General features: G+C 37.2%; 1 protein-coding gene across 2 annotated transcripts in view; it reads right to left on the bottom strand.

Moving 5' to 3' along the window:
- DNAJC13 (DnaJ heat shock protein family (Hsp40) member C13) overlaps positions 1–23695 on the bottom strand; it is a 129778-nt gene extending 106083 nt beyond the window's left edge. The window contains exons 1-2 of one of the 2 annotated variants that reach the window (XM_066350411.1): positions 23366–23695; positions 2634–2714 (exon numbers count right to left, since the gene is read on the bottom strand). In XM_066350411.1, the coding sequence (XP_066206508.1) occupies positions 2634–2701 (68 nt within the window). In that variant the 5' untranslated portion in view covers positions 2702–2714; positions 23366–23695. Of the gene's footprint in view, positions 1–2633; positions 2715–4549; positions 4652–23365 lie in introns of those variants that run through there. The other variant, XM_066350412.1, reaches the window with a different exon arrangement.
- Between the last annotated feature and the right edge of the window lie 273 nt (positions 23696–23968).

The raw sequence follows: 23968 nt of genomic DNA, 5'->3' as shown, positions 1-23968 counted from the left end.
AAAAAAAGAAAGGAGGAGGCCCTGGCTGGTTGGCTCAGCGGTAGAGCGTCGGCCTGGCGTGCGGGGGACACGGGTTCGATTTCCGGCCAGGGCACATAGGAGAAGCGCCCATTTGCTTCTCCACCCCCCCTCTCCTTCCTCTCTGTCTCTCTCTTCCCCTCCCGCAACCGAGGCTCCATTGGAGCAAAGATGGCCCGGGCGCTGGGGATGGCTCCTTGGCCTCTGCCCCAGGCGCTAGAGTGGCTCTGGTTGCAGTCCGGAGGGGCAGAGCATCACCCCCTGGTGGGCAGAGCGTCACCCCTCGTGGGCGTGCCGGGTGGATCCTGGTCGGGCGCATGCGGGAGTCTGTCTGACTGTCTCTCCCCGTTTCCAGCTTCAGAAACAATAAAAAAAAAAAAAAATACTATACTAACAAAACTCTGAATGATTATTGCTATAGCATGTCCTTTACTTTTTTTAAAATTTTATTTATTTATTTATTTTTTACAGAGACAGAGAGTGAGAGAGGGATAGACAGGGACAGACAGACAGGAACGGAGAGAGAGGAGAAGCATCAATCATTAGTTTTTCATTGCACATTGCGACACCTTAGTTGTTCATTGATTGCTTTCTCATATGTGCCTTGACCAGGGGGCTACCCCCATGGCAGCTGACTTGAGCCCAAGGTCTTTGACTTGAGCAAGGGGTCACTCGTTCTGCTGTAGCACACGCCTCCCATGAAGGCACATATGAGAAAGCAATCAATGAACAACTAAGGAGACTAAGGAGCTGCAATGAAGAATTGATGCTTCTCATCACTCTCTCTTCCTGCCTGTCTGTCCCTATCTGTCTCTCTCTCTGTGTCACAAAAAAAAAAAGAAAATAAAATCCCAGCTGCCATTTTAGTAAAGTGAAAGAAGACAGTGACAAAAGGCCACATATTGTACAATTCCACTTACGTGAGATGTCCTAAATAAGGAAATCTGAGACAAAAAGTAGATTAGTAACTGCCAGATGCTGGGAAGAGGAGAGGGGAAGTAACTGCTAATATTTTTAGAGGAGGTGTTTTGGGCAGTTGTGAAGGTGTTCTCAAACAGTTTGTGGAGATGGTTCACAACTCTAAAAAACACTGATGAACATTTTTAGAGAATAAAATTTATGTTGTTTAAACTATCTTAATAAAGCTGCTATAAAAACAAAACAAAGCATTTCAAGTATAAATGATGGAGGCAAGGAACTGATAGAAGAGAAACAGCTCTGTTTCACATTATTATAAAAAAGCAGAAGGAAAAAAGAGGATTTTCTTAAGTATTAGTCACTACTCTCTAAGAACACTAAAAAAGTTTTTCCAATGATCACAATTACTGACAAGCTCACAAAGCAAAAAGTATTACAGTAAGTTTGTTCTTAGAATTAATGCATCAGTATGCTGTAATTGCATTAAAAACAGAAGTTATATTATGATGATCAGAGCAATCTACTAGTTGAGGAAAAAATAAAAAATACACAATTGTTTAAGGCTGCTTAAAGAATTAGAGAGAATCATATTACCCTGGATATGCCAATTTTCTAACTTTGCTCAATGAAATTAACTTAAGAAAAAATTTCAAGACAAGTATTTTATAAGGATAACAATTATGCCCTCTATTTTAGGAGCTCACACAATTGATCTACTGAGAGGAAATAAAAGTAAACACTTAAATCTTCCCAAATTATTGTCAGTTTGCATGTGAAAACCAGAAATGCTACAGAATTCAGAGGTTGCGCCACTCTAGAAGTTACCACACTATCACCTAACAAATGAAAAGAACAAAACCTAGTTATTGGCTTAGTGCACGTCATGTTTTATCTACCTGAGGTCTAACCTGGAATAATGAAGTCACCTATTTGTCAAAATGTGGCACACTCATTTTAATTACTATTATTCAAAAGAGCCAAAACTAAACTTTTTTCTAATGGTCAACAACTGCTATTCATTAAATATCAGAAGTATTTAAGACATACTTTTAAAATCACAGACTTCATGTCATGTCATTTAATCCTTATAGCAATTTGAGGGGCAAGAATTACCATCCATTTTACAAAAAGGAAATAAAGCATCTAAACTTTGGTCTGACTCAACAAGCTGGCAAGCTATTAAAAAGTGTTACTACCTCCCTGCTCCTCCAGGAAAGGAAAAGATCAAACCCAATTTTTAAATTTCATTACACACCAAAAAAACAGTTTACCAGAGGCACTATTTGTCTATTTTCTCTGACAGTCAAATGGATAGGAAAATGTATTGACTACACATAGGCTAATCTCTGGGCAATAAAGTTGTGAAATGAACACTATGTTACCACTGCATAACCTCAACAATTGAGAGCAATCAGAGGGTGAGTAACCAGTTTATTTTCCTTTTAATTATTATTTTTAATTCTTACCAAATCCCTTGCCAAGACAGATACAGAAAACCAGGCATGTCAAAAGAAAAAAAGAATAGTAGTTATTCTAAATGTAGCATTTGTGCTTTAGATATGTATAGATGCTTTACAGAGGAGACAGCTAAATAGTATTATTGAGTTGTGTAATACAACTCAAGATATTGAAGGAATAATGCTTACAATAATACTTTAATAGAAGCACAGGAAAATAAAACCAACAGAAATACTTACTTTCCCCTCCATGAATGTTTTGTTGTGTAGAAACATGCCAAATCCTTATTTTCCCTGATTATGTTCATTTTGTGCTGAAACCTGAAAGATAAAAATATGGGTGAATTCAGTGTTATCCTTAATTTCCTGAATTTCCCATATTATACTTTCATAACCTGCCATATGGTACTGATTTTAAGTCACAACTTTGTCTTACAAACCACAGGTTTAAAAGAACAAGGGACGGTCTAGTCACCTATCAGAGCCTTTAGCACACTACATTGTAATTGTCTGCTCCCCTCCACTGCACTGGGTTTCCTGAGGACAAAAACTGTTCTCTATCAATATTGCAAGTGCAGAGAATCTAACAAAAAATGTTAGAGTAAATGAATCTTTAAATCTCACATTGCCAAACAATGCCTTGGCACAGGACAGACACCTGAAAATGTTTGCCAAGTATCAAACCAACTCGTAAGGTTTTCACTGAGGTGCTAAGTGATAGTGATGTTGCTGCCACTTTAAAAGGAACCTACTGTAAATAAGATTTAACTTAAATATAACAATATTTCTCATTATAAAAGTAATGCCCATCAGATCTGGCCAGGTGGCTCAGTGGATAGAGCGTCAACTGGTGCACTGGGATGGTGTGCACAGCTACCATATTTTACATAAAGTTATTGAATTCAAGTTGTATTTATCATAAAATTCATACAACTCATCACCGTCAAAACTCTCATCTATTAGCTTGTCCTCATTTGTGTCTGATGACAAATCACTGTCTTCAACAAGTGCAAAAACAAGTGCAAAAAAGTGGAAAATGCAAGTAAAAAAATCTACAACCACTGTATAAGACGCATCCAGTTTTTAGACCCCAAATTTTTCGGGAAAGGGTGAGTCTTATACCTTACACATGGGGAAACATGGTAAATGAAACAATGAGTTAATGTTTCTCTCTCTCTCTCTCTCAAATGGGGGGGGGGGGTAATGCAAGCTGTATTAAGAAATCTAAAATGTTCATAAATATATAAACTTTCATCCTAGCACTGAAAAACAATTATTCTAGCTTCCCTATTCAAGAAAAATAGGTGGCTTAAAAAGAAAACAAAAACCAAAGTTGAGACTGTCATGCATATACTATACTGTCATGACTATACTGATTAACGCAGTTGCAGAAAATATTAACCTGTTCCCTTAGAATTAAATCTTGAGAAAATGATTCTTAAGGCTACATAATATTCCATTATATGACTATACTAAAACAAGTGCAGAAATTGAAATTACGTGTTTGAAACTTTATAGCAGTTTGGTTAGTGAACTCTTCTGGTTAAACAGGATATATAACAGTTCAGGACTGTCAAACCTGTGTGATGAATCACACACAGTATGAGCTTCCTACCAGCTTCATTAACAGGGACTATGCTATGTGCAGTATTTTATAATTAGTTGATTAGTTTACTGACTGTAACCCTGAAGTGTATGAAATTAATTCAGAATCCACAAAGAAAATTTAAATTTAGCTAAGTTTACAGGATAAATTGTTAATAAAAGACTGATGATAAAATTTTAAAACTAGCACATCATTTGCTTCATACTGAATAAAACTGTAAAATAAATATGACCATTTATTTCTTCTTTTGTGGCTTGGCTATATTTTCCTACCCTTAAAAATTAGAAATGCACTCTAAAAAATATTTTAAAGTTCATACCAGGCCCCCACCGGATGGCTCAGTGGTAGAGCATCGGCCCAGCGTGTCCTGGGTTCAACTTCCAGTCGGGGCAAACAGGAGAAGCGACCATCTGCTTCTCCATCCCTAGCCCTCTTCTTTCTCTCTCTCTCTCTCTCTCTCTGTCTCTCTTCTCCTCCCGCAGCCATGGCTCGGTTGGAGTAAGTTGGCCCTGGCACTGACTATGGCTCAAGGATGGCTCCATGGCCTCACGTCAGGTGCTAAAATAGCTCAGTTGTTGAGCAACGAAGCAATGGACCCAGACGGGCAGAGCATCGCCCCAAAGGGGGCTTGCAGGTGGATCTTGGTTGGGGCACATGCAGGAGTCTGTCCCTTTGCCTCTCTGCTTCTCACTTAAGAAAAAAAAAGATTTATACCAAAGTGTCAATAATGCAAAACAATGGTTAAAATTGTGATTCAATTAAGCTTTCTTGTTTTTTTATCTTTATACACTGGTCTCAATTTTTTTAATCAACAAGTATTCTTTTCATAATTAGAATAAAACCATTTTCTTTCAAAAACATTTTTATAACAGCTTTTGAAACAATTTACCCACCATAAAATTCAACCTTTTACTTTTAATGTGTAAAAACTCAGGGTTTTTAGTATGTTCAGAGTTCTACAACATACACTACTATTTTTAGAACATTTTTATTGTCCCCAAAAGAAACTCTGTTAGCAGTCACTCCCCATTTCCCTTTACTCCCAGCACCTGGCAACCACTAATCTACTGTCACTGTGGGTTTGCTATTTTGGACATCTCATAATAAATGGCATCATACAATGTAGTTTTTGTGACTAGCTTTTTCACTTAGCATAACATTTTCACAGGTTATCCATGTTGTGTCATGGATTAGTTTCATATATATATATATATAACCACCTTTTGTTTATCCATTCATCAGGTGATGAAAATTGGTATTGATTCTACTTTTTGGCTTTATCAATCATACTGTTCTAACATTTGGTTTGTGTAAACATGTTTTATTTCTCTTGGATATATACCTGAGCAGTAAAAGCATTTTCAAAGACATCTCTGGTTTGAAATTGCTTTTATTCCTTCTACATTTCTTTACATTAGCAAATTACTGAAGACTTCTGTGCTCTATGTAGAGTGCTCTTCCTCTAGGTATCTATTGGGTTGGCAAGAAAGTAATTTCGGTTTTATAGTGTGAAATAACTTTTTGTACAAAGAATGAACTTTAATCAATTATATATTTTACATTTTGTTCAATGACCTCTTGCCATCTTTCTTGCAGCTTCATGATTCCACACTCATAGAAATTTTGGTCCTTATCAACAAAAAACTGAACCAAGTGCGATTTAAGGTCATCATCATTTGTTAAGTTTTACCATTCAAAGAGTTTTCAAACTTCAAAATAAATGGTAATCAGATGGTGCCAAGTCAGGGCTGTATGGGGGATGCAACATCACTTCCCAACCAAGCTCCAGTAATTTCCCACGAGTTACTAAAGATGTGTGAGGCTTTGCATTATCATGGTGGAACACAAGTCCTTGGCGATTTGCCAGTTCTGGCAGGTTTTCTCTGATTGCTTCATCCAGTTTCATTAGTTGTTGACAGTAAACATCTGAATTGATCGTCTAGTTTCTTGGAAGCAGCTCAAAATACACAACACCTTTGCAGTCCCACCAAATTGACAGCATGACCTTTTTTTGATGCAATTCATCTTTAGATGTGGTTTGTGCTGGTTCATCACACTTGGACCACGATTGTTTTCAAATGATTTTACTGTAGATGATCCATTTTTCATCACCTGTGATGATTCTTTTCAAAAAAGGGTCGGTTTCATTGCACTTGAGATGCATATTGCAAATATTGATTTGTGTTACGTGAATCTCTTTCAATTCATGCGGAACCCAATATCGAGCTTCTTAGTGAGTCCAAGACATTTTAAGTGATTTTCGATTGTTGTGCGCAATACAGTTAACCTCTCTGCAATCTCTCAAACAGTTATATGACGATTCTCTTCAATTATGGCTTTGATTTGGTCATCATCAACTTCAGTAGGTTGACCAGAACGTTGGTCATCTTTGAGTGAAAAATCTCCAGAACAGAATTTTTTAAACCAATTCTGACATGTGTTCTGTTGTGCAATGAACACCATAAACCTCACATACCTTTCTGTGAGCCTCAGCAGCGTTCTTTCCTTTACGGAAATAAAAAAGTAAAATATGCCGAAAATGTTCGTTTCTGCATTCCCTGTTAAAATTAACCCTAAATTAATGGCTACAAACAAAATTACGCACAACTTGCTTCTAAAGTAACCTAAATGTGACTGATATCAAATGTCAAAAGGAAAAAACCATAACACTGACAGAGTCCTTCAAAACAATTGCAACGCTATGTGACAATCGAAAATACTTTTTTGCCAACACAATATATGGCTCACATCTTCACCTCAAATCTGTGTTCAGCTGTCACCTTTGCAATGATGCCTACTCTACTATCTTGTTTTAGATTGTAACCACCCTCCTCATTCTACCCTCTCTAGCCCATCTGACTCATTTTTCCTCCATGGCACCTTTCACTTTATAGTTTAATATGCAATTTACCATATTTATTATTTATTAATCCTATCAGAATATCTAGAGAGGTGTTTATGTCTGTTAAGCTCAGATAGATAGAGATAGACAGATGAATCTCTATCTGTCTATCTCTCCACAGAGCCTATAAGAGTGCCTGACACAAAACAGGTATTCAAGTAAATATCTGAGTGACTGAATGAAAAGCAGCAATGCCGTGAGAAATTCTGATGTCCACTTAAAAGCTGATGTTATAAGATATACTCCCAAGAGCTTTTCCAGAGAAGACACCAAATGGCGGATGACGCCGGTGCTGTGGGAGGGCCCAGAGGCCCGGGGGCCCTGGCTCTGCTTAAAAAAAAAAAAAATGTACTCCCAAGAGAGGTTTTGTCAAATTTTCTAGAAAAGCATCAATTCATGCTCTGAAGAACAAGAGAACCACAGTGACAACCAGTTTAGAGAAACCTTTATTGCTATCAGAAAGGAAATTTCTCTGAACAGTCAACTGACATCTTCCTCCAAGTATGTATAGAGACAGCTAAATATAGTCCTGCCAGTTGGTACATTGTTTTGCTTCTTTTTCTGGACTGTGTATCTGGGATGACACAGGCACCCAATCAAAACTAATATTAAACAAACAACCACTCTCCCTGCCTTCTGAATCATTTGTACCAAATTATGCTGCTTAAATGAAATATAAGATCTCTGAGAATGTACCCAAAAAGTGAAAAATAAAGGTTGACAGATATTTTCCCCTTATATAGTTGAAGACTGGAACAATGGAAGAAAAAGGAGAAAAGAAAAAGTGATGGACTGATATTGAAGAGTGGAGGTTGGATTCCTAATCTGTAATCTGATATATTGGAATGACTGACTGTACCAAAGGGCTTGCTTGGCAAAACTGACAAAAAGAAACTATATTTTAGCAAAGACTGGCTGATATAATTAAGAAACTTTAAAATTAAAATGAAAGTAAGAGAAATACAATATTTTTAAATTGCACTACAAAGAATATAGGGTAAGACCCAGAAAAAAATAAATAGCTAATACATCCTGAGGGGTCAGGGTGGGGGATTGCTGGGAGGTAGGAAGAGAAGCAAAATAATCTCAAAAATAAAAACAAAGCAAATTTAAGAATTAAAAAACCTAAAGAATGACCATATAAGTATCCCTGATTTAGAGGAATATGTAGCTCAAACAGATCTTTTATGAGCAACATTAAAACAAGTTTATATCAAGAAGGCTTAAGTACAACTCTTTGGAGATTAAGTTAGGATGATGAAAGCACCACAGAGTTCTTAGGTTAGAACAGCCAGGGCTAGAATTGATAAAAAGAGAACGGAAGAGAAGATATGATACATTAATATAAAATTAAACTACTAGAAGACATACCAATAGGCCAAAATGTATATAAAAAGATATTCAATGTTGTTATCAGGGAAATGAAACTCAACACCACAAGATATCGCCTCACACCAATTAAGATGTCTATTATCAAAAAAAGGACAATTTTTGGCGAGGGTGTAGAGAAATAAGGACCCTTGTATACTGTTCTTGGGAATGTAAAATGGTGCAAATGCTATGTAGAACAGTATTGAAGCTCTTCAAAAAATTAGAAATAGGAGAGACAAGATGGCGCTGGAGTAGGCGGACGTACCAACATCTACCTCCCAGAACCAAAGTGGATTACAAACTAATTTTAAGAACTATCATCTGGAAAAACCAACTTTGGACTAAACTAAGAGGACTCTTCAACCAAGGAACACTGAAGAAGCCACACCGAGACTGCTTAGTGTATCCCAAGGTTCTCTTTACCATGCCACAGTCGCAGAGCTCCAGGGAAGAGCAGCCTGGTCTCATCTCTCCAGGCAGAGGAGAACAGAAGCTCCATATCCACGCATGCTGCAAATGGCTTTTCCAGTCTACCTGAATCATTACCAGCTAGAAGCAGCGGTCATTGGGACTTGGACATGAGCTGCAAAGTATAGAATTGTGACAACAATTCCAGTGCCATGAGGACTTTTCCTGGATGTGGACTTTTCTGGACTTCTGCTCCCTGTGACAGCTCCTAACAGACTGAACTGTGGTTGGGTTGCATATTTCAGGGATTTGGCATGGTGATGGGCCAACTTGGACTTGGTGAACATGTTAAGAACACTACTCTTTTATGGATTCTTGCTGTATTGGCCAAGAGTTTGCTTAAAGGCTTTTAATCACTGTAAAAAAAAATAGAAGACTGGATAAAGAAGATGGGGCACATATACACCATGGTATACTATTCAGCTAGAAGAAATGATGACATCGGATCACTTACAGCAGAATGGTGGAATCTTGATAACAGTATGCGGAGTGAAATAAATGAATCAGAAAAAAAACAAGAACTGCAGGATTCCATACATTGGTGGGACATAAAAATGAGACTAAGAGACATGGACAGGAGTGGGGTGGTTACGGAGGGTGGGGGAGGGAAAGAGGGAGAGGGAGAGGGGGAGGGGTACAAAGAAAACTGGATAGAGGGTGACGGAGGACGATCTCTCTTTGGGTGATGGGTATGCAACAGAACTAAATGACAAGATAACCTGGAAATGTTTTCTTTGAATATATGTACCCTGATTTATTGATGTCACCCCATTATAATAAAAATTTATTTATAAAAAAAAAATTAGAAATAGAACTACCCTATGGTCTTGCAAACAAACTTCTGGATATTTATCCAAAAGAACTAAAATTAGATCTCAAAGAAATAGCACTCCCATATTCATTGCAGCATTATTCATAATAGCCAAGATGTGGAAACAACCAAATGTCCATCAAGGGATAAGTGAATAAAGGAAAACACACACACACAAACACACACACACACACAGAATACTATTCATCCCTGAAAAAGAAGGAAATCCTGCAACATGTGACATCATGAGTGAACTTTGCAGGCCTTATACTCAGTGAAATAAGCCACTCACAGAAGTACAAATGCTGCATGATTCCAACTATATGAATTACCTAAAATATTCAAACATACAAAGGCAAAGAGTAGAATGGTGGTTGCTAAACTACGGTAAGGAGGAAATGAGGACTATGCAAGATGAACACATTCTAGAGCTCTGATGTACAGCAGTGGTAGTCAACCTGGTCCCTACCGCCCACTAGTGGGCGTTCTAGCTTTCAGGGTGGGCGGGAGCGGAGCAACCAAGTATAAATAAAAAGATAGATTTAACTACAGTAAGTTGTTTTATAAAGATTTGTTCTGCTAAACTTAGTGAAAATCCGACATAAAGTACTTGGTAAGTAATTATTATTATATGCTTTAACTTGCTGTAACTTTGCTTTATAAATTTTATAAAGTAAAGTTACTTCCCTACTTTATAAATCACGATTACTGCGGAACCGGTAGGTGGTTAGAAAATTTTACTACTAACAGAGATACAAAAGTGGGCGGTAGGTATAAAAAGGTTGACTACCCCTGCTGTACAGCCTGTGTCTACAGCTAACAAGATTGCAGCATATACTCTAAACATCTGTTAAGATGACAGATCTCCTGTTAAGTGTTCTCACCACAAGAAAATAAAATTTAAAAAATAAAAAATATTTCTGACTACCTGGCCTGTTAAATGAAATGCTGTATTCCTGATGCAGATGGCAATGCTAACAGAAAAATACAATATAGGATTAATAAAGTACTTCAATACTCTGGAGAATATACTGGCGTCAACAGAAGCTCCTACTGTATAGCCAAAATCAAGCACACCTGTTAAATGTCTCTACTACTCTTCAGGAAACAAGTGATATTGCTATTCTACATCTAATTCTGAATAACCATTCAAAAAAGACTAGTAAATGGAAGTACTATACATGGTAGAAAATTGCCCCTCTACCTGAAAAGCTGGCCTTCAACCATGTAATTTCTAAGTAATGGTATATTGGAGAAGAGGAGGAGATACTTACCTAAGTAGCCAAATCAACCCTAGAAATAATGGAAAAATTAAATGCTATTATTAGTGTCTGTACTCAAAATGGAAATCAGAATAGCGCTTTTCCAATTCAAACCCTCAGTAAAGATTATCCTAAAAGTGGGAAGGTTAGGGGATCCTAATGAAAAAATGTATGACATATCCTTAAATTACCCAACAGTTAGCTTTTATCAATCACGTATTAATGCTAGGCACTTACCGCACGTTTATCTATTTTTCATTTTATCCCTATAACAAAACTACGATACATGTATGATTATCCTCAAATGACTGACAAGAAAGCTGCTAGAGAAATTAAATCACTTCTCCAGGTCACACAGCTGGTAAGTGGTTAGATCAGACTTTGGATTCAACCTGCTTAACTCTACACTCTATGTACTTAACTTAAACTACCTTCCCTCGAATTTAGGAAATCAAAATAAAGTCATTCTGACAATGTAATTATAGACTGATCATTTGAAAGCACATTCCTAGATTTAGAACTAATTCTAATTATTTATCTTCACCTGAAAATATAATTAAGCACTTGTTGGAAACCCACAATTTCAAACAGTGAAACAAATGACCATACTGAACATGGAGCAAAAAATAAATAAAAGAAAAATGAAGCCTCAAATGCTGAAAAACTACCATTTAAAAGTAAATCTTAAAATATTTCCATCTATATAGATAAACTTTAAACTTTTTAAAACAAAGTGTTCAAAACAAACATGACAGAAATTTGCAACCAATACATAATTTCAAGATGATCTTTAAGGAAAGTTCAAAAACAGAAAAAAAATACTATTTTAATTAGCATTGAGCTTTAAAAAATAACAGATCAATGAGATCTGAGGCTGGGGCCTACTTCTCAACAGTATAGTATTAACCACTCTAAATTACTAAATTTTCAAGCAAATCTCTTTTAAAAACTCAGTAAAAACTCAACTACTTTGTGATAATGTCATTTCTTTAATGAAGGCAATTGGTCTGGAACTATTTTTCACTCCATGAGGATACCTCAGTAGTGGATAATGGCAATGAACAAATATCAGAAAAATAGGACAAGAACATTTGTACTATGTATCAAAGTGAGAGAACCAATTAGAAAATAAATGAAGGGCCCCTCCAAGGGTAGTGGTCAAGGGATGATTGATTCACTCTGGCAAGACGGACTTGGAATACCTCCCCATGGCATATACTAGAGTTGCTATTCCATCCATTAAATGTTACTTAATGACTAACACAAGAAGCTACATTAATATACACACTGAAGTAGTTTTAATAATCTATCACCAAGGAAAGGATGGTGAATTTTAAAAACATTACATATGGCCAAAGACAGACTAGTAATAAATAACTGCCATTTACTGGCTGCACTGACTTTGAACAAAAGTTTCTTAATGTCTTTACAGTTCATTTATAAAATATAGATGAGAATATCTTTCTCAAAGGGCTATGGTAAGTACTATACGGTATGAGATAACTTGAATAAAGGGGGTTAGTACAAGGCTTGGCTTAGAATAAGCACTCAAAACTATTAACTCAACCATAATAATCATTATCGACTTTAAATATACCACCCCAACAGCAACAGTTATTTTTAGTATTTCTATTACCTCTTTCATTTTCAAGATTACTTATAGGCTCCTGTACATATTAAGGCATTATGGGGGAAAGTTATCGTTATTAAATTACATAATTTTACCTGTCTTCTTTTATCTATTAATTTTAATCCTTGTACTATTCAATGTATATCATTAATGTTCATCACCTAGACTTTCTACCTTTAAAAGTAGTGTTCTATTGATTTAATCAGTACTCATGGTGTTTACCTTCTCATTCAAAAATAACTATACCAAAATATCATATTTCTTAAACTGGTCAGAGTATACAGGGTGTCATTACTTTATTCTTTAAAATGTACATTTCCTAAAACATTTAAAAGGAAAAAAATATATACTAAAGATAATCACGAGAGCTGAAATTTTTAAAAATTATCTTGTCAACTATAACCTAACACTTAAGCTTTTATTTCAACTTTATTCCTACAGAAGATTACTATTTTGCAAGACAATCTTAATTACTGCATTTTATCCACTGCGCCACCACCCGGTCAGGCCCTTAATTACTGCATTTTAAATATCCTCCACTTAGAGATTTTGAATCTTAATTAGAACTGTTTCTTTACATGAAACCAATCTAATATTTCAAAATTATAATGTATGTGTGATGCCTACAAGTTAACTATAGTTTAAGAAACTTCTGGAAAAAATAACTTCACCCCACAAAAATAATCTCCATTCAATATCTTCTCTGTACATATTTCTTTGAAAAACTCTAAAAGTGGTTCTAAAATTATTGCTAATAGGCAAAAACTCTTAAGCAACTATATAATTCCCTTTAAAATTGATGAAAACCTTTACAATTTTTATCATCAAGCAACTCGAGCATCAAGCAGGTCACACCAATAATCACTTATAGGCAGATTCTATATACCAATAAACTGTCCAACTAAAAGAAAATGTAAAGTTTGTTGGAACACAGTTGGTAGCAGCCATATCACCAGTATTTGCCATCCGGCCAGTTGAGACACTATTCAAATTAGCAAGTTCAAACTAATGGCTTAAATTTCACCTCCTTCACTTCTGCAACTGTCCCACTTCAAATTCTCAAAGACCTACCCCAACATTTTCATGAGAAAAAAAGTTTACATGCTGATTTTAACTAACTCACATCGAAAGTGTCTCCAATTTTTGCAATTCGGCTTCAGTTTTTTGCATTCTGTATCCTAACATTACAACATCAACAGAATCTTTTTGCAACTTCTCAGTTTGTTCTCCTGGGACAACTGTAGTAAGGGTTTAAACAGTCAAATGGAGAGCAACACAGGCATTATGGCTAGTTTCACCATTTTCAATGAATCCCTTGCTTTATACTTTCGAGCAATATTTAATATTCTCACATTAACCAATTTATGACGGGCTTTAACACTGACAATCCATTTAACATCTTTTATAGATAATCCTTTATAGATAAAATGAGAATGATCTTGTAGGAGATAAGATTTTGACACAAAACTGCAAGATCTGAGAGTCTGCAGACCAGAAGCCTACATCAAATTGACACTAAAAATAAAAAACAAGAAGAAGGAACTTAACAGTACAGGCACCCAAGCAGGTTATAGCTGAGGTATAAGCAAAAGAATCTGCACACAGAGAAAAGTTACGTTGTGCGCACATGGCTTATGTTCAGTAAAAACTTGAACAGAACCAACTTTCATTTAGCCAAGAATGAAAATGTTTATTCAGAAAAATAATACATTAGTGAATGAATTAAGGAACTAGCTATATGCTTTAAACCATGTATTTTGCATGACCAACTGGAACTGATTTTTACACAAATATGAAAACTTCCTAAGAACAGATATGATACTAATTTTTCCATTTTGAGTTCATAGAAGAATAAACTTTTTCATTGTTAACTCTGCTCTTAAGTAATGAATTAAAAACAAGAGTTTGTCTTAAAATGCATCAAAAACTAAGAAGGACAGAAAGATGGAAAACTATATATAAATATAGCAAGTATAGCCCTGGCCGGTAGGAACATTGTCCTGAAGCACAGAGGTTGCCAGTTCGATCCCCGGTCAGGGCACATACAGGAACAGCTCCATGTCCGCCCCACCTCTTTTCTTTACGCTCTCGCTATATCAATAAATAAAAGTTAATTAAAAAAAAGTAAGTATAGTAAAACATTAATGTGAGAATTTTAGAGGTGGGTTATATGGGTATCTAAAGTAAAGTTCTTTTAATCTGGCTGTAGGTGATACCTTTTATGTTGGGGAACACTGCCTTAGCCCTTATTTTCTGACCTAACTCTCCTACAAAAGAAACACTTTTTCTGCTACTTTATAAAACTACATCTGAAAATATGGTAGATATTCACATGATAAGAACTAATTTATGAACGTACCACTTCCTTATACAGAACTATCCTATTGAAAATACAGGGGGAAGAAGAACCATTGCTAAAGCAAAGGCTAATCCTTTGTGTAATCAATTTTGAGTAACAACAGAAAGAATATTACTGGCTTCTTAAAGACCTACTTATATTTATAAGTGGATTCAAAATCTGAGTGAATTATATCACCAGGCCAGTTTAGTTTCAAATAAAAGGTAAAAAACATAAATGGTTAACAGAACATTAATTTTTACCCAAATTAAAAAGCTACAACTAGATGGTCTTAGAATGTGCTGTGTATGGGAGAAACTTTTAACTTTAACCTTCTTTCTTTAATTTTCAACTTCATGTTTTAATATGTAACTCAATTATAAGGAAAAGCATTTCCTTCTAAATAAACAAATTAGTATGCACAATGTTTACAATAACCTATGTTAAACAGCTATAAAATAGATCACAAAGTAAGGTTTTAGTACATCCCTTCTTAGCTCTTGCTGAAGAACCCCATAACTCCAGGGATAACATCATTAGAGAAAGCCAGTGGCACTGTCAAAAAGTTAAGCTGAAAATCGTATCTCCAAATAACCACTCAGAAGTTATAATAATCAAACATTTGCATTGTCCGTCACATCAAAATATTTTTTTAAATATTTCCCTCACCATAGGGTAGGGCAAAATTATCTAAGACCCCCACCCCATCCTTTTAAAAAAATTCTATGCCTTTCCAAATAGAAACTGTACATATATTCATGAAATTAAAGGGCAAAAGAAATTCAAAAGCAACCCCTAAATCTGAAGAAACACTTTTAGTAGTGTCTTAATTGAGAAAGGGGCAAGCATATATATAGAACAGAAGTTAATTTTGTTGGCCTTATTTATTCAATATAATCAAATATTGAAAAAGATACCTGTCTTCATATTTTAATCATACATATGCTGATTTCATCTGAGGGAGTAATTCTTATTTCTCACAAAATAGACATGTCTCTGTTGTAAAAAAAAAAAAAAAAAAAAATTAACATTGTTTCCAAGATGCAAGACTATGACTCTTTCCTTTCCAGAACTTAAAAATGCCTTGAAATATTTACCTGAAAAAAAAACTTAAGAAATGTGTTGTTCATTTAAGTAACTCTGTGAAGTCAATGCTATATAGATCAGTGGTCCTCAACCCCTAGGCCGCTGACCGGTACCGGTCCGCAGAGAAAGAATAAATAACATTATTTTCGTTTTATTTGTATTTAAGTCTGAACGATGTTTTGTTTTTAAAAAATGACCAGATTTCCTTTGTTACATCCGTCTAAGACTCACTCTTGATACTTGTCTTGTAAGTTCGACAATTATATTTAAAAATATCATGGTTTTTTACGCTGGTTGCATAATTTTATTTTGCGTGTTTATCCGTCCCTCCCTAAAGGCCAGTCTGTGAAAATATTTTCTGACATTAAACCAGTCCGTGGCCCAAAAAAGGTTGGGGACCACTGCTATAGATCATTTACTTATTTTTGTACATATTCTTGAAACTTTTTAGACCTAATTTCTATTCTGTTTTTGAAGCTAACCTGACTTATGCAAAAACAAATTGTACTAGTTCAATAAACTCAACAGCTCACAAATAGTCACTTAATAATCTTGCTCTATTATAGACCATACTGGGTAAAAGAAATTTTCAATTACCATTTATTTTAACTTTTAGCTGGTTGTTTTGTTTTTTTATCAGTACAGTGCGGGACAAAATTTCCTAAGCATATGAAAAATACAACTTAAGGGTTTACACTAAGTATCCTAATATCCAAACATTATTTTCTTTCTATTTCATAAAAGACAAGATATTTAAATTCCTACCATTCTCCTTTCACCAAACGCAAAATAACAACCTGTAAGTTTCCAGTTTGGCTCAGAAATAGCCCTATTATTCCTAACTCTGCCACAGGGCTTCAGTTTACAGAACGCTCCCAAATCTATCAAGTTAACTTAAAAAAAGAAGCCCTGGCCGGTTGGCTCAGCAGTAGAGCATCGGCCTAGCGTGCGGAGGACCTGGGTTCGATTCCCGGCCAGGGCACACAGGAGAAGCACCCATTTGCTTCTCCACCCCTTCGCCGAGCTTTCCTCTCTGTCTCTCTCTTCCCCTCCCGCAGCCAAGGCTCCATTGGAGCAAAGATGGCCCGGGCACTGGGGATGGCTCTGTGGCCTCTGCCTCAGGCGCTAGAGTGGCTCTGGTCGCAACATGGCGAGGCCCAGGATGGGCAGAGCATCGCCCCCTGGTGGGCGTGCCGGGTGGATCCCGGTCGGGCGCATGCGGGAGTCTGTCTAACTGTCTCTCCCTGTTTCCAGCTTCAGAAAAATGAAAAAATAAAATAAAATAAATAAAAAAAAAAAGAAGAAAACACGAAAATTCCACTTTTTAACATTAAACCTGGAAGCGCTCCGGTTTTGGGGAGAAATGGCTTACCTATTCTAAGATTTTATAAACATCCAAAAGACATTCTGTATCTTGACTAGAAGTTGGAGGAAGAGAGAAACCCACAGCACTAACGGACTAAGGAATATAAGTCTGAAATCCATGTGAAAGATCTTAAATTTTAATATAATTAGGAAGGAATTTATTAAATATTCGAAAAAGTCTCTTACATTCATAACTTTATGAATCCTTCAATTATGTCCTAACAACTCTACTTGACAAAATCAGAACATCAAAACAGTTATTTTAGATTTCTTTAGGGGTTTTGTTTTCAATCTGCTCATCAAAATATCAAATTCTTACTGACCAAATGCAAAGAGATACTGCCAACGGGCAAGTGCTAAATATGTGAATATCGCTTCGGCAGTGTGATCTACGTCCAAGAGCAACTGAGAGTTCTGAGACAGCATCCCACTGATTTTAGGCTGTTTTAGAAATCACTTTCTTTATAAGTAGTCCATAAAAATACAAGTAAAACTCAAATAGGTAGCCTGGTGAATAAAGTTAAGAGCATATTAAAAGAACTACTAGCAAATTAAAAGTTTATCTTTATTGAATGAACCCCATTTAAGTGTACATTTGAACAGGTAACTGTCTTAAATTAGCAAAAATAATCACAGCCCTGTTGGCTTCAATTGCTTGGGACAAAACTATTCCCTAAATTTGTGAATCTCTTTTTTTACAGAGATATGACATCAGAGTAATGGTGGCATGAGAGATTCTCCTGATCTCTCCCTTAAATCTGTGAATCTCAAAGGAGTTCCTATGATTAAAAATCATGATTAAGAAGTATGCTTGCCATGTGATGGACATGTGAATACGGATGACACAGAAAAACGTGCTGAAAAACATTGGTAAGATTTTGAACTAAACTAATGGTTGGAGACCACTAAGAGACACTATTATTAGAAACACTACTAGTATTTAGTGGATAAGGCTAGATACCCCTAAATGTACAAGACAATCCCACAGATTGAGGAACCGTCCTCAATTAACTTTCAAATATACAAATGGTCATTCACATAGGTTAAAACCTACTTATAATTAACTGACCCCACAATTTAATTCTATATTAAACATAAATCACAAAGTATGTTTTCCAGTTTAATATGTACATAATTTTCCCAGAATGAGCCTACCATGTAAATTAAGAAATTATACTTTGGGTTCTCTTGGCTTTTGAGAATGTTTATATTTTATCTTCATTATTTTAAACCGAATTTATTGGGGTGACAATGATTAATAAAATTTTACAGGTTTCAAGTACACAATTTTACAACATATCTTCGGTACACTATATTGTATGTTCACCACCTGTCCCCACCCTCTATCTTCATTTCTGAAAGATAATATTGCTGTGTTTTTCTTTCAGCACTTCAAAGTTACTGTTTAATTGTCTCCTTGCTCGCATGGTTTCTCTACTGTAACTGTTTTCTTTGACTTCCTTCAAGATTTTCTTCAGGCACTGGCCAGGTAGCTCAGTGGGTGTCAACCCAATACACCAAGGTTGTGGGTTCCAATACCAGTCTGGGCACACACAAGAATCAACCAATGAATGCATACATAAGTGAAGCAACAAACCAATGTTTCTCTCTCTAAAAAATCAATCAATAACTTTGAAAAAGATATTTTGTCTTTTTTTAACATCAGTTTGAATATAATGTACATAGGTATGTTTTGCTTGCGTTTTGGGGGGCCAAGTATTTATCCTGCTTGCTGGTCTCTAAGATTCTTAGATCGTGGTTTGATGTCTGATATTAATTTTGGAAAAGTATGAATTATTTCCTCACATATGTCAATATTTATTCCCTATTCTCTCAAATTTCAATTTTTTTATATATTAAAATGTTTGATATTATCCCCAAGTTCTTGCATTTTCTGTTCTTTTGTTGTTGTTAAATTTATTTTTACTGATTTTTAAATAGAGAGGGAAAGGGAGAAGAGGGAAGAGAGAAGTAAAACACTGATCTGCTGTTCCACTCACCCATGCATTCATTGGTTGATTCTTGTATGTGCCCTGACCAGAGATGAATCTACAACCTTGTCATATCGGGACAATGCTCCAACCAAATAAGCTAACCAGACAGCTTTTCTGTTCTTTTTTAAAACTTTTTCTTTTGGTGTATTCAGTGGGGTAATTTCTACTGACATCTAAAAGTTCACTGCTTCTTCCTTTGGTTGTTCAATTCTACTGGCAAGCCCAAAGGTTTTCTGCATTTCTTTACTGTGTAATGAAATTTCTAGCATTTCCTTTTAGTTGTTTCTTTTTTCTTTTATTGACAGAGACGGAGAGAGTCAGAGAGAAGGACCGACAGAAAGGGAGAGAGATGAGAAGCATGAATTCTTCGTTGTGGCACCTTAGTTGTTCATTGATTGTTTTCTCATATGTGCCTCGATGGGGGTGGAGGGGTGTGTGTGCTACAGCAGAACAAGTGACCCCTTGCTCAATCCAGCGACCTTGGGCTCAAGCCAGCGATCATAGGGTCATGTCTATGATCCCACACTCAAGCCAGTGACCCTGCACTCAAGCTGGATTAGCCTGTGCTCAAGCTGGTGACCTCAGGGTTTCAAACCTGGGTCCTCCGAGAACCAGTCTGATGCTCTATCCACTGCGGTCAGGCTCCTTTTAGTTGTTTCTTATAGTTTCCATCTCTCAGCTGAAATTACCCAACTGATCTGGAATTTTTTCCATTTTTTTGTTCATATCTTTAACATATTAATTATAGTCATTTTAAATTCCCTATTATATAATAGCATCTGTTAATCAAACCCTAGTTATGATGATTTCTCTTTTTCTTGGGAATTTTTGCCTTGTAATTTTTGTTGAAAGCTAGAAATGTTTTCTAGGACAGCAGAAATTAAGGTAAATAATTTTTGTAACTGGAAATGGGCATGCCTATTCTTTGCTAGGTCTTTAGTACAGGGTGTTAATCTGTTTAGGAGTTGGGCTGGGTTAAGATTTGCTGTTGCTATGGTTATCCACAGTATCACAGGTTTCAAACACCTGCACAATAGCTTGTGGCTCCCATGGGGGTTGGTTTACTAAAGCAATGTCTATTTGATTCTTTGTGCTGTGCCTCCTTGAATAATCTTGTTCTGCTCCTAGTAGTCTTCTGCAGTTACTTGTTAATCAAAGATTCTTAACTTGGAGTACAGTTGCTGCTGTTGTATGATTAACATTCAGTCTTATGCATATTCTATGTACCTGGATCTCAGAGGTGTGATCCCCTGGCTGCAGTTTGAGGCTCAGTGCCCCTTTCCCAGGAGAAGATTCTTTCCTCCTTTCTTTTGTCTTTCCTCAACTCAATGAATGCTCACTAACAGGGCCAGCAGAGAAGCTCTTCCCTTAAAAGATTAAGGCTTTTGTTTCATTGACTTGATACAGGGGAACAATCAAAGCAGAGTTTTTGCCCCTCCTCTATGTCAGCACCACAACAGATACTCCCAGAACCCTTTACAATCTTTTCTAGAAGTACAGTACCTAGTGCAGTATGTGGATAAAGTGATTGGAAGAAGGCACACTGAGCCTTCATCACTTTGTCAGCTATTCCGTATGAACTCTTACCAGTGTCCAGTTGTATCTAGCGAAAATGAATGTGAATTCAGGTCTACTCTTTCTCTCCTTAAATTTTGGGGCAGAGGTTTGTTCTGTGGCCTCAATTGTTTAATAGGTCTAAAAAATAAAAAAGTCATGAATTTGAAGTCAGTCCAGTTCTGTTTTAACAGTGACAGCAAAGCTTTCAACCTGAGTGATTATATTATTTCTAAACTATTTCAGGGTAGTAAAAGGTGTTACAAATTGCTTAAAATAAAAAGGTCTTTACTGGGTTTGATAAAGTTGAGAAGCATGATTTAAACGATTTTCACAACAACTTCCCTTTAATTACTTCTAAACATTAGTCAATATTTAGACCTAAAACAATTAGTAGCAACCAAATTTTTGCTACAATTATTTGCATAGCTTTGCTTGTACTGGTGTAATTAGGGGATATTACAGGTTTGGTTCCAGACCAATGCAACTGAGTATCACAATAAAGTGAGTAGTAATCTTTTTGCTGCTGAAGATCTTGCATTTTATTTGTAGGAAACTCGACATCTGTGAAGTATAATAAAGCGAAGTGCAGGAAAATAAAGTATGTCTGTATTTTACAAATTTTATTAAGTACTTCAATCAGGGAAGCAGGTGAAAGTTATGTTCAATGGTAACCTCAAATTCACCTATGTAAATAGAACTGATTAAGAAATGGAGCCAAATTACTTAAAATAGAGCCTTTTTATTTCTAAAATAATTTAGTACCTAATTGAGAAGCAGGCTGCACTATCAACCTTTTGAAAAGTTTAATAAAGCCAACATTGTTAAAGCCACCTAGGCAATCAGCTTCTATTTATTTACGGATAACGTTAAATTATTTCAAATAACGCATGCTTTCCGTGATTCCATAACTTTATACCAATAACATTCATATATCTTTTAGACTATTTACTTACTACTACCACTTTAGAAAAATAGGAACATCCATTGCCTCCCAATGGAATACAAATGGTGGTACTTTCCATGAACTGGACTATTTCTCTTAATAACCTTCTGACTCCTCTTTTCCTCCCTTAATAAGTTCTACTTCCAATTTCCAAACATTATATTCTAAGGAATATATTATCTAAACAAGGTTTTATGTTCCACTGTGATATTAATAGCAAAACACAAGTTTGAGACATAGCTGCTTAAACATTTTCCCAGTACATTTAAAATGTTAACAATGTTTTGTTATATATTAAATTAAGTCAAACAATAAAGCACTTTCCAGAAACCAAATAGTGAATTCAAGTCTTTTTAGGATACCAAATTTTTGACAAGCAGTTTTAGCATTTCCATTTTTACTTAAGGTAAGTCCAGTTTCATATTCTCAAAAACTCACAAGATACTGGTAAAACCCTACAAAATCTAACCACTGGGAGCAATTTCCTCAAACTATACAGACTGTACTTTCAAACGTAGAAAATTTTCAAAGCCATTAAGAAAGAAAATACAATAAGGAAGACAATCACTGAGGCAGGTCCTGAAGAAATGTTCTGAAACTACTTTTTTTTCCGAAGACACACTCCACTCCAAAAGGCTCAAAATAACCCTACAGCACAAAGCCTTCCGAGAGTAGAGGCAACTAATGGAAGCATCCGGTAGAGGACCTTCTTTTTAAGGGAAATCAGGACGGGGTCAAAGAGAAAAGCAGAGGAGCCAAATAATTACTTTAGAGACCACTGCCACTATTGGGGGGGGGGGTGTCATTAGTTTTCTTCCCCCCTAAGCAACTGATAAAGGAAACAATCACAAGTCATGAGTGGTTAACTGAACACACGACAATAAGGAGACAAACTTAAGCGAAAGCATTCTCCTTAAGTGTACTAAATCAAACCTGCGTTTAACAGCCCCCTTCACTGGGCGTCTAAGTCCTACATTACCCACTCCAAAGGCCGCATTCAGAGGCAAAACCACAGTAGAGGATAGGCCACCGTAAATAAGTTACTTTGCAGAAAGGAAAAGCCTTGGGGTACAGTTGATTTTGGAAAAGGAGGAAGACTGGAGAAGAAACGACATGGGTGCTCCCCATTTCCTAAGAAAACGAAACAAAGCTCAACAAAGAAAGTCAAAGTAACGGCGGGACGTGGGGTGGGAGGAGGGCGGCTGACCCGAGGATAACAAGAGTTGCCAACATGTATCGATTAGAGCGCTCAGACTAGGTAGGAGGCTGCAAGGGAATCCCGAGGGCGGAGCCCAGCGGGAAATTAAGAGCTGTGTAGGGTGAAGATGTGCTGACGGGAGTGGTGGATAGAAAATGAGAAAACAACGCAAAAAAAATAAAAAACAAAACAGCAGGGTAGGGCTGACCAAGGGAGCGCCCGGAGCGAATGTCAGTAGGATCGGGGGGTTGGGGAAGGTCCGACAGGAGGAACCAGATCAGCAGCTTGGGGGGGGGGGGGTAAGGTGCCTTCCTAAGCGGCTGGAGGCTGCAGCGGCCAAGTAACCATCCCTCCGTTTCCCTGCCCTTAGCCCCCCAAGTCCCCGCGGCGTGGGGATAAGGTAAAGCAGAGCCCCGAAATCTAGTGCCCAAAGTGGTTTACCTTGCGGGAGGCTGAAGAGGTTCCAGCCCGACCTCCTCCTGCCGCCGGCTCTGCGTCCAGAATGGGATGAGACGACCTCCGGTCTTCTCCCGCTCACCACTTCCCCTTTCCCCCGCCGGGGATCTGTAGCTTCGTTGCCGCGGGTTCCTGTGCGGCCGTGGCGCTGCCTCCCCGCCCCCTCCGCCTCCTCCCTCTGCCTCTCAGAGGCTCAATCTGGAGGCCGCCATCTTCCTTCAGGCTTTGGGCGACAGCGCTCCAATACGCCTGCGTCGCCCCCGCCCAGGCTGTCACGAGACCCCGTCAGCTGATTTCAATTTTTCCGCCTTCTGCCACGCCCCTTCTGCATTTCCCCGCCCTCCCTGTGCCGTTGGACCCCTTTCCCAGCAATTTCGTGTTCCGCCTGCCCGCCCATCCAGTCCCACCAGCGTTTACACATGCGCAGACTTGGTGAGGCAGCTGTGTTTCCGGAGTCCACGCAGCGCACGAGGGGGACCCGGCCCTGGGCGCGTGCTGAGAAGAGCACGCCCCTGGGCGCGCGCACGCGCGCTCAAGGAGAGACACGCCCCTCGCCGTGTGACTGATTTTTGAGGGCTGTTAACTGAG

Source organism: Saccopteryx leptura, chromosome 10 (genome assembly GCF_036850995.1).
Source record: "Saccopteryx leptura isolate mSacLep1 chromosome 10, mSacLep1_pri_phased_curated, whole genome shotgun sequence".
NCBI lineage: Eukaryota > Metazoa > Chordata > Mammalia > Chiroptera > Emballonuridae > Saccopteryx > Saccopteryx leptura.
Note: the sequence above shows the minus strand (reverse complement) of the source record. Positions and strands in the feature narration are given on the sequence as shown.